This window comes from Pelecanus crispus, chromosome 9, assembly GCF_030463565.1.
Source record: "Pelecanus crispus isolate bPelCri1 chromosome 9, bPelCri1.pri, whole genome shotgun sequence".
In the NCBI taxonomy this organism is placed as follows: Eukaryota; Metazoa; Chordata; class Aves; order Pelecaniformes; family Pelecanidae; genus Pelecanus; species Pelecanus crispus.
The window spans coordinates 10953649-10965325 of record NC_134651.1 but is presented as its reverse complement, the minus strand read 5'-3'; the positions used below and the strand labels follow the sequence as shown (position 1 = coordinate 10965325).

The 11677-nt window shown below is 43.3% G+C and overlaps 1 protein-coding gene across 1 annotated transcript in view; it reads left to right on the top strand.

The window, feature by feature from the left end:
• The first annotated feature begins 1444 nt into the window (after nt 1-1444).
• The window catches only part of MCF2L2 (MCF.2 cell line derived transforming sequence-like 2), a 161112-nt gene continuing 150879 nt past the window's right edge, over nt 1445-11677 (top strand). The window contains exon 1 of the mRNA XM_075717124.1: nt 1445-1586. Coding sequence (XP_075573239.1) covers nt 1445-1586 — 142 coding nt within the window. The remainder of the gene's footprint in view (nt 1587-11677) is intronic.

The following is an 11677-nucleotide window of genomic DNA, read 5'->3' as shown; positions in this document are numbered from 1 at the left end:
GTGGAATGGGGAAGAAGTAGGGCTGAGTTTGCTTCTGTATGCTTCAGCTCACAGCCATTCATGCCTGTCTGCCTAGTTACTCACCATTTTAGTAATGGCACCATGTGAGGCTTTTTTCTCTTGAGCATCTTTGTCCCCTCTAGTTCATTCTCTGATTTGTATTAATTAGGCTTTTCCTTTCCCACTCCATGTCTAGGGATCAGCTGTGATCTGAGAGGGCCATGAGCTGAACAACACTGGATGCAGCTATGTAAGGTGCCAACAAGTGGTAGTGCTTGAGGCAGAGGAAGGCAAAGACTCTCCTGGCCTGTGTATAAGATCCTTGCAGGAAGCTTGTTCTGTGCTCAGGTCCCTGCAGTTGAGCTCTGGATTGCAGCTCAACCCTGATTCATTAGGTTCTCATTGTATTCTTTGCACTGTCACCAGTGCTGGCCTTATGCCTGTTCATGTGTCTCCTGTGCAGCCCTTTCCGACCCCGGGGAAGGCTCCTTTTTATTTCACTGCATCAGGATTGAGTGCTCTCTGCACTCAGTTCCCCAAGTACTAGTTTCTTCACCAGGGTCTCTGATCAGTGATTTGTTTTACAGTAATTGTTAAAAGAGAAAAAAAAGTCAACTTAAATATCCAGCACCTTCAAAGAGACTTCTAAATGTGTGTTTCAGATGTCCCATTTTGGTGTCAGACCAATGGATCCAACTTCCTTTTTAAAAGAATTTAGGTTGGGGGTTGCACAGCTAGCAGAGCATGTCTGCCAGCAATATTTCCCTTTAGTCCTCCATTTGCTACTCTGTTCATTTAGATAATCAGATCTTATGAGCAGGGACCGTGCACAGCAGCAGAGGGCTTTTCTGTACAGTTGCAGCCTCCCAGTACCACTGCCAGACATATGAGTAATTGGTTGAGCAGCTCTGCAGAGCAGTCTCCTTGCACCATCCAAGCTGAAATGCGGAAGTAAAAAAAATCCATTCTCAGTGATGAAGAATCATAAAATCATAAGCCTGAAAGGGACCAAAAGTCATGAAGAAAAAGCTTTTCTTAAAGAAAAATCCTTTGTGAACATATCTGGCATGTTCTTTAAGAGACGTTCTGTGATCTTGCAACATGCTTCTGGGATCTTCTCTCTTCATTGTCGCTTATAAGATAGCTTTAAATTAATGACAAGGAGGCCATTCAGGGCATGGGCTGTGCTGAGGTTCACAGTTTTCATTCTGAATGAAAGAACAGAGTAAACTGATATTGAAAGCAAGGAGGGAGAAACAAACACAGTCAGTAAGCCTATAAAAGTCTTAGCCAATTGCGATGGCGAACATCCTGCTGGCGAGGGTGACCTTGAATGAACTAAGTGGGATAAAGTCATCAGCCTGGACTGACAGCTGAAGAATCAAGCTGGATTCCAGCAAACTGAGAGAGCAGATTCCTGCCAGGAGTCTCCTGAGCTGTGGCAATGGCTTCTCGGTGTCGGAAATGTGGACAACAGGTGCCCAGGAATCCACCTTTCACTGCTGTCCGGATAACAGAAGGAGAAATGAAATCTTATCATGATTTTATAGGAGGATGCATTAGACTGGAGCACATGGCAAAGAAAGGTATGTGCAGCATCTTTAAAAAAAAAATAGCATCTTCTCTTAGTGGTAGCTGCATTGCATTCCTAGATTTGCAAAAAGAGATTATTTTTCTAATGCTTTCTCTGAGGATTCAGTGGTAAATAAAGACAGGTGGCTGGATTTGGATATCAACTCAGGTATGAGTTCATCATTTGACTTGGCTGTATATTTCTGGGATATTTGCAGTGATTTGACCTAGAGGAGGTTAAAATGAATGCTAGACTCATTCTGAATAAATGTTTATTTCACTCGGGTGTTAGACACTGAGGTTTCTGTATATGTCTGGAGCACGTATTTGCTGCGCATGTAAAATACCATTTTGAAATGAATGTAAGGAGATGGGGCAGTGCGTTTCATGACCCATTTGACCCTGTCACCCTGTGCTCCTAAATTACTATGCAGAATGTCAATATTTTTCTTACTGATTCTGGTTTCACTGTACTCATAACAGAAACTTGGACTATCAAGCTTTTTGTGCTCAGTGTAAGTCAGTCTGGCTACAGGGCAGTATTCCACTCTGAGTGGGTTGCTAGTATAAGATGCTGGTGTCCTGGCAATTCGTGCTAATTGCATGTTAATTCTGAAGTGGAGTGATGGTAGTTGAAATCTAGGTTGTTGACTGTTTAGTCACATATCAAGGTTGATGAATCATAGAACGCTTTTTCTCTATGTGTCATCTGAGAGAAAGAGTAACCAAGGAGCCCTTTAGTTTCATTTGCTCTCTTAACTTGAATAAATACTTAGCAAACCTCAAATCCAGAAATCTATAACACATTCACTAGTACGTGACAAAAAGATCCCCAAAAGCATGCAATATGATTGTACTTTCAAGTTGAGTGTTTATTATGATTTAATTAGCTCTTCAGCAAAGAGAGTTGTATTCAATCTGGTAAATCGAGAATATTCTGCAAAAAAAGGGGTGGACCAGAAGCAGGTCATCTGCTGGCAGCTACTGCTTACAAATTGGGGTTTGCAGATGCTTTCTTTAATAGGGCTTTGAAGCACAATGACAGGGTTTGAAAACTGCAAAGCCAGTCCATTGTACCTCTGCTTCTGTTGGCCATCTATCCGTGCTGATTTTTGGGCTCAGTGCCTACCTATGCGTTGCTGTGTTTGGCTGACCTTTTGGTAACACTGATGTTTCCAGTTGCACTCTTTGTAATGAGGCATTCTGAGTTCAGTGTAGCATGGCAGAAATGGCTGGTATCTGAGTAAAAGACAGAACAGAATTAATTGAAGTTCCTTCCTGCATCTTTGATCAGGTGCTTCCAGGTTGCTTACAGCTCTGTGGGCCTGCTGGAGGCAGAGCTCAGGCATCTGCTGTTCTTTTTCTTCCTGTAGGTAGAGAGGGGAAGACACTGGTAAGAGCTTTGCCATGGTAACTGTTCCCAGGGAAACACCTTCCCTGCCTCTCATGTTGAGAGATGACCTGGCATAGTATTATGGGCAGAAATCCCTTGGAAAATCATTTTCTGCTAGAGAACAGATAGCGTGTCAACTAGTCTGAGCCTGTTGCCGTTTTGTGAGGCAGAAAGCATTTTTGCTGCTTTTGTTTTAAATTCAGCCAAAGAGGCCACAGGAGAGGCAGAAGTTAGGTTATTGCTAGGGACAAAGTGCCTTCAGGTGCCTGCATTAGAGCTGCATGAGCTGCAAGAATACGCCAGTGACAAGTCTGCATGTGGTGACCATGGTAAAAGGTGGCACAGGAATATAAGGAGCTGGCAAGGTGGCACAGGAATTCATAACACCACCACTGCCTGGGTTCTTTGCTCCTGCTCGGAACTGACTCTGACCCTGTACTCATCTCTTGTCTTGTTTTGGCCTTAGTTTTCTTATCTGTAAAGTGGAAGCAGCGGTAATTACCTGCCTCCATAGTGGATCCTGATGACATAGCTATGACTACCCTTTGAAGATGAGACCAGTTTCCCTTTGCAGTAGGTGCTGCGTAAACACAGGGAAGAAAGATGATCTGTCCCAGAGAACTTAGGCTCTTCCTGCCCCCTCTTGCTAGTCCCTTGCTACTAGCAAAGACTTGTTGACAAACTCTAGGGGTGGATGTGTGCCTTTTTCTCAGGCTGGCTCTGTCTGAACATAGTGGCAATGCAGGATCATGGATCTCTGTGGCATGTTCTGACTTGACTCTCACTTAGGGGTACCCTATCTGCAGTGTAAAGATCCAGCTGGAGTCTTGTTGAGGGCTAATTGGCTAGTGCTTACTCAGTTCTTCAGGCACTCCAAAGTAGGAAGCATTTTTCATGTATGGACCACATCTGTCAAGCCCTGTGAATATTCTGTGGCAATTCTATCTCTTGTCCTAAATATCATAACTAGAAGAGATGGAAGGCACACAGGTAACTACAGCAGAAATAGAGGCCACATGGTTGCGGTCAGGCCTGCAGTGCCCTGCAGGTAACCTACCTTTGATCAGCAGTACCCCATAGCAAGCAGTGCTGTGCCAAGCTAGCCCAGTTCCTGGATCATGCAAGTTCAAGGCTTCCTTTGAATCCATGTGACTTGTTTCGATGAGTGGTTAAAAGTGTGTTTGTAGTCTACTGTTCATGTAGAGAGATGAAAATAGTGAATGCTTATGAAAAGAAAATGCTGCTGTGAGGGGATGGTTGAAGGGCAGTTTCCTTATGGCCATGTGATGACTGCTCAGAGCTCCACAGCCCTGGCTCTCTGCAACAAGCAGAGGAAGAACCTTGCTGTATGAGCTGACCTACGGGTGCTGAAGTCCCCTCTGGGGTCTGATGTACAAATGGTGCTACTTTGAGTACCAGTATTTGACCTTGAGACTCTCCGGGAGCTGCAGCTCCAAGGTGCTATGACTGACAACCAAGAGGAAGGAGCCCCCAGAAAGCCAGGCAAGAAATGTGGCAGGGACTCCAGGCCAGAGCTGATCCTCCTTGTATTGCTCACAGTTCCTCACAAAAGAGATACTGAGGCTGAAAGCAAAGCATAGCCTCTTATCATGAAATATATCCTTCTTGGACAGTAGCTCACGTGCCTTTACAGCACTGACATGACTATTCATGCCACAGCTGCTGGTTCACATCTTCTATGCTTGAGGACACCTCATGCCAAAATGGCCCCGTCTGTCCTCAGATGCTCTCAATTAGCCTGCCTTGTTGTGATGCTCAAGTCCTCCAATGGGACCACACAGCTACTGGGGCTTAACATGGATGGATGAGCATTGGCTGTTTAGTCTATGTTTTTGCATGCTATGGAGCATGCAGATTATACGTATTTTAAGTGAATAAATGTGTGGGGTTTTTTTCTGTGCTCAAGGCTGTTGGCTGTGTAAAACAGGGTAATGAATCTGCAGACACTAAGGAGTACGCAGTTCATTACTGAGGCTATTCAGGATTTTGCTGTTGCTGCAAAACCAGGCAAGATCCTCCTTGCCAGTAGGATGGGGACCTGTCTCTTGTGCTAACAGAGTATTTCTGATTTTGTCCTTCTGTAGGACAGACGAATGCTGCAGTTCTGTCTGTCCAGCAATCATGTGCGCTTGTTCTTGGTCCTGCTGCTGTGTCTCTTACTGCTGGAAATGAAAGGCGGTTCTTCAGATCTATCTGTTCAGGGAGGAAAATGGACTGAAGTATTGGAAATGGTTTTAGAGCAGTTAGGGATTTAAAGATAGAAAATGGCTTCTATGGCGCCATCTCCAGAAGGAAATCCCATCTGAATGAAATCAGGCTGAAATTCCTTGGACTTTTTGGAGCTTCTCCACCTTCAATAGTGAAATAAAAGAGAAATGCTTTCCTTTCCCACGTGGCTGACTGTTCTACAAAGGTGCTGGTCACTGGGGAAAGTGATTCTCACGTGAAGACAGAAATCTGCAGTGTAAGTGGAAGGTGTTTGTAAACCCCTTGAGACTCAGTCACAGTGCCTCCTTGTGCATTGCTCAGAATTTTTCTTGGTTTATTTGCATTCAGTATCTGTTCTCCTCTTTAATGTAAAATGCTACCTAGGGAACCTGGGATAAATTTTCAGCTGGCTCTCACTGCAAAGAAAATATCTGAAATAAAATACTCTGTTTTCCATAGAGGTTTTTCTAAGAAAAGATCCTTAGACTAGATGCTTCTGTCTCTCTTCACCTGTTCCCATTGATATGCAGCCTGCTCTGCAACAATACTGAACCCTGTTTACCTAATCAGAAAAGTCCAGAGAATGATGATGAAAATAGGGAAGGCATAGCTTGATTTCCATTTAAAAAGAGTTTTGAGAGATAAATAGTTCTGAGAAGATCAAGAGAACAAATTCTCAGAGGGCAAGTTATAGCAGAGGCCTTCTGGGTATTTATGTTTTTCCCTTCCTCCCACGATACCAGAACAAGAAACAACTCAGTGAAATGGAAAAGCATTAAACACAGATAGACAGATTGCTGTAATTGGTAGTGTCTTGTTAGCTTGTGGGACTTGTTACCACAAGATAATAGCTCAGTTTGCTTTTTTTTGTATCGCCTAAATTGTAGTGTAAACTGTCTGGGGAGATTTTGGGGGAAAATGGTGCTGGATGTACTGAGAAGTTGGAGAGCATCTGTGCAGAGCTCTCACCCTGGTTATGCCCATGGAACTTATTCTCCAATTTCAGCCAGTTCTTCTGCTTCAAGGCCCGCTTAAAGACCTGCTTCTGCTGTGCTAGTATGTTGATCTTGCGTACAAATTCTGCTGCTGCTTTATTGTCTGAATCTTGCTGTGGATTGGCCTCCCCAGTGAGGTTTCTAAGTCATGGGCTGTCCTCCTTCACCACCTGGACATTATCTAGTAGAATTACTGGTGCTCAAGTATAAAAGAATGATAAATAAAGCTTGGTTGTAGCAGCCCAGCTTCCTCTGTATGAATATTTGAACTATGCCAGGTGTCGTTGTTGCACAAATTTCTGATCCTGTTAGTTCATTCCATTTCGTAAGGACCAAAAAAAAAAAAATCCTCCAGGCTTTTACAACAGACAAGAATTATTGACCAAACATTTCTTTTTTTCACTTTTTCAAAGTCAGGATGTCTCAGCAACTTTGTTCTGCACAGAGACAGCACTTTATTCATATTCAGAACCTGTTCCTGTGAGTCATTTAATTGGGGATTGCTGAGTTCAGGCTATTTGTCTAAACTGTTGAGTCACCACCTCAATACAGAGTGCTGCTGTGGGGGCGTCTAAGGAGCAAGGGTCTTACATGGCTGAAGATCTGATTATGAAATTGGGATACTGTTAATTATTAAGGTCATCCTCTGCTAGCTTTGGGAAAAGCTGAGGTGAGAAGGGAAGAGGTAAAGGAAGGGGATACTCTGTTCCATTTTCCCTTGACTTTACCACTAAACTCAAGAAGGGAGATCTGCCAGAGGAAGGATGAAATTGGGGGCAACTATCAAATTTTTAAATCAAAACCACAATAAGAATCAACGGGCTGGAAATTAAATTGAGGGCTTTGAAACACAAGCCAATTCCTTTGTGTTAGACCAGCTCCAGGGGAAGCAGTGGATTTCCAGCTGCCTGGAGTCTTTAACATAAGATTAAGGGGCTTTCTAAAATGCTGGTTTAATCCAATTTCTGTGAACTTCTTGTGTGTTCAACAAGTCAAACACAATGAACCTAGTGGTTCCCCCTGGTCCTGCAGTGAAAGAATCTGGGGATATGATCTCTGAGTTAGAGGCACTTGGGTACGAGCCATTCCTTGTCATGCTTTTGGAGAGCCATACCCACAGATGAACGTGGGGTTAGGTGCTTGGATGGTGCAAGTTATTTCAGTGAAACTGGGTTGTATTATAGCAACTGAGGATTAGGTCCTTGATTTTTTTTTTTTTTTTTTTAAAGTAAACTTCCATATGTACTGCAGATGCTTACCAGTAACAAAACAGGAAACGTCAGTAGGTATTACTCTATTCTGTATGCTGGTGGGACAATACTTGGGTAGTAAAAAATATTGTTGCACTGAGACACACACAACTAAGCCTTTTGAGCTTGGCAAAGACTTTTTACAGATGCACACTGAAGTTACCTTTACTAATTTTGTGGACTTGGTAGTGTAGGTTAATGGTTGGACTTGATGATCTTAAAGGTCTTTTCCAACCTAAATGATTCTATGATTTATGCAAATGAAAAAATGTCTGGCACTTGTAAATCTAGTTTATGAAACTGAAAATGCTGTCTGATGAGCTTTCCTTTGAGCATGCAGTGGACTGAGAGGAATTTCTCGGTGCCCCTTCGATGGCGAGTTCATTCCTCTCCTTGTCTCAGGAGTCAGCACAGGTTAGCCATTTACGTTCACTTGCAGAGTAGCATTTAGTCTTCTGACTCCACAGCTGGATCTGCTACTTCTGCAGCATCTCTACACACAGGGTTAAAATGATTTTTAGAGTGTAATCATCTGGCACATTTCTCAGCCACTTACATTGATGTGATGCTTGTCCATAACACTTTGGAGCTTCTCCTACCTCTGCTCCTACGGAGGATGAGTCTCTGGAGGCAGGTTGGGAATGCTGCCCGGAGAGGGCAGTGCACTGAGCCAACCTTGGCCGGGGAGCTCTGCTGTGCGCTGGCTCTGCTGCCTGTTGTGGGGTCCCACCATGATGAGCTGGGTCTCGGTGTGTAACTGGGCTGCTGTCTGTTCACTGTGTGCAAGCAGAGCTGGAGCTGAATCTCCCACCCACAGCCTCCCCTCCAGAGAGCAAAACGTGTCTGGAATGGGAGACAGATTTTGATTGTAAATTGGTTACATGTGGACATTTATATCCGTATACGCAGCAGAGAGTAACATTACACACGCACTACAGCTGGTAAATTCATTTGTTTAGCATGCAGTTTAGGAGACCCTGGGGAAAGAAAGTGCAATGTAAAAACATACTATGCATCCTGCTGCTCTCCTAGCCTACCTTTATCCACCTAGTGACTGTCTGTAACACTGCAGGTGTCTTGAGCTCTTACATGTATCTTGTACCTAGCATGGTGATGCTCTACTTCGATTTGGCATTTATCTGTAACTACATATAAAATCCTGTTGGTTTTCTCATGCTATACTGTAAACATTGTGGTAATTTGTTGGTTGGCTGATGGGGGAAGGATGAAAACAGTGGGTGTGTTATCCTTAAGACAGATCCACTCCAGTAGCCTATCTGTACAGACAACTTTGGTCTGCTCCTCATTTTACAAGTCGGGAAAACTGAGGTTGGCTGGTGACCTGGATTCCTCTACCTGTGCCTCAGTTTCCCTATCTATAAAATGAATGACACTTGTCTATTTTTAGCTTGACTGATGGCAGGACATGTAGAAGAAACAAGATGTTACTACTGCATCATGCATTCTAGGGGACAGCTGCTCTGTTGTACCCTAGGTAAAGAGTGGCTTGTATCTAACGTTACTGAGCTGCAGGGGTTTGTGGTAGGAAAGGGACAATTTTATCAATAAACGTAACGCTAAAGTGATGAGCCAGTATTGCCGCAGACAGCTATAGATGCCATGTTACCATTGTCACACCAACATGAAAGCACACGTGTACTTTCTTCACGCACCATGCAAACTTGTGTCCTGAAGAATTTGCTGAACTAGAGATGTAGAATTGATTACTCCCCTGTCCAGGAGCTGTTCCTGTTTCCAGCCAAAGTCAGAGGTCTCGTGCAGTCTTCTCCTTTGCCTTTAAATGACTGTACTACGCTTTGGTGCGTGGGTGTGCCCTCAGGACAGTACTCCGAGACAGCTATTCGCAGCAGTGCTGTTGGTTTCCCTTGGCCTTGAATACTCTACTATTTAAAGTTATTTTAACGAGAGCCCTTTCCATGCCTTAATCTCAGCAAGTGAATCTGTTATTTCTTTGTGCTAAACTGTGAATGCTTCCAAAGTGTCTAAGGGTCTGAGTGGAGAGCTGCCTGGGAGGGAAGAAGCCTGCTGTACCTTGGGGAGGGTTAAAGCCTGGGTATGGTGTGTGTCAGAGGTCTCTGCTGTGGTTTGTGTTGAAGCAGTTACTAAGCAATTTGTGCAGTCTCCTCCAGGAGAGCGTCAGCTCTTTGGTGCACCGTTGGTTAGATCCAGGACTGCTTCCACAGAAGGCTGCCTCTCTCCATCCCTCCCCTCTGCCTCCTGTGAACTCATTACCACAGTGGGACTGCAGAGAAGCCAGCCTGCGACACAAGGGAGGGCACATGCTTGTGAGTGTGTGTGGGTCTAAAGGGGAGGCATCACTCTTTGTAGTGTGTTTCTGTTGCTTTTTCTAATGGGCATCTGAATTGAGGTGGTGGTGACAGCTTGGAGAGGCTGCTGGAGGGGTAGCTGGGTCTCCTCGGACAGAGAGGTCAGCTGTGAGCAGTATTTGTTCTGTTACTGAGATAGAGATTCAGAGAGATTCAGAGTGCTGCTGGCAGCAGCGATGGCAGCTATGGCTCACTATTTGTCTCCAGTGGCAGTAACCAGGGAAATAGTTTTGAGCGGACTGGCCTCTGTTCAGGAGTGAGCAAGAAAACAGTCCTTCAGCTCCTGAGCCGAGTGGTCCCTCAAAAATTATGTGAATAGGCTCTGAAGTGATTTTGCTGGATGCAATAGTTCAGAGCAGAGCCAGTGGCTGGAATTTTTCTAAGATACTGTTTCAGCTGTGAAACTGTCTGCTGGCAAGCTCTGGGGAGGAAGGAATGAAGTCTGCCATACAGTCTGCCGTATCTCTTGATTAGCTTAGTGTCCAAGTATTGTAGTAAATGTATTTTAGCTTTGCAGTTTGCCACATGTGGTTTTTATTATTCATGATGGATTTTAACATGACAGTGTGGAAATATGAAACCTTCTTTTGTAGTGTTCTGTTCTCTGAGCAGGAATTTGTGTTCTAGCAATCCAGCATTGTTGTGAAGCACAGATTTTGGGAAGAAGAATTAACTTTTCTCTGGCAAAAATCAGAAACCATCAAGAAGTGTTTACTACTGAGGGACTAGACAAGGGGCTGCACTATGCTGCTGTAAATCTGGATTAATTTCTCGAAGCTCTTGCTGAGATTAGACCTTGGCCTTTAATGCCTTTTATTAGGGAAGTTTCTGTTTTGGGGAGAGCAGGATGTAACATCCCCCCTATAATATCTCAGCATGTGCTCTGTGAAATCAAGCAATGTCTTTCTCAAAAAAAAAAAAAAAATTCTGCTGAGCAAATGATGTGGAATGGTGTTTCTCTTTACCTCTTTGATTATGGATAGTTCATAATCATTACTATCTCTTATGATTTTACAGAAATATTATAACAAGTGTCTTCATAAAAGGATGGGATATGAAGTCACCCAAACCGAACAGTGAGAGTATATGCTTTAAGAATTTTATATTAGTTAGTGTAATTTAGCTTTTATTGGGAATAATTAATCAAGGATTTTTAGATGTGTGTGTGTCTGGTGCATTCTGACACTAAGTAGTTGTGAAAATCCTTGAAGTATGACTATAGACATGTATTTGTACACACCAATGTATTTTTGTAGAATGTACCAACAGTAAATCAAAATACTGGCTTATTTTTACTTTCTTTCCTGTTTACTTAAGTAGGAGAAAGATACGGATTTTTTTTGATTCACCAATCAATTTTAAGACAATTTCTTTAAAGACAAACAAAAAAAATCCTAGCCAAACAAGAACATAAAAAGACTGTTTTTCAAGAAATGGTTAAATGGAAGAAGTGTCAAAATCTATTTCTTTACCCAAGCAAGTCTATATCCAAATCTTTTGAGGTTGGCTTAGAAAGCTGAAATAAACCCTAGAAGGGTGCACGTTAGCAGTAGCAGCACTGCATATAATAGTAGCAGGGACCCATCCTGCCTGGGGTGGTAACAGCCTGCTCACCAATTTGACACAGAAGTGAATAATTGATTTTTAAACTATGGATAGGCCTGATTGACTGTCAACCTCACTACTTCTGAGTCTTGGGGTTCCCCAGGCTCAGATTTTAATTCTGTATCTGAACTTCCTGGCTGTTCTCTATCATTTTAGATTAAGAGATATCTAAATGTTCAACAAAACAGGACTCCAAACATATGCACCTTTCCTGTAGTATCAGTGCAGCTGATATGTCCCTGTTATGTAGTGGCAATGTTGACCTGCAAATAATTGGGAATTCTA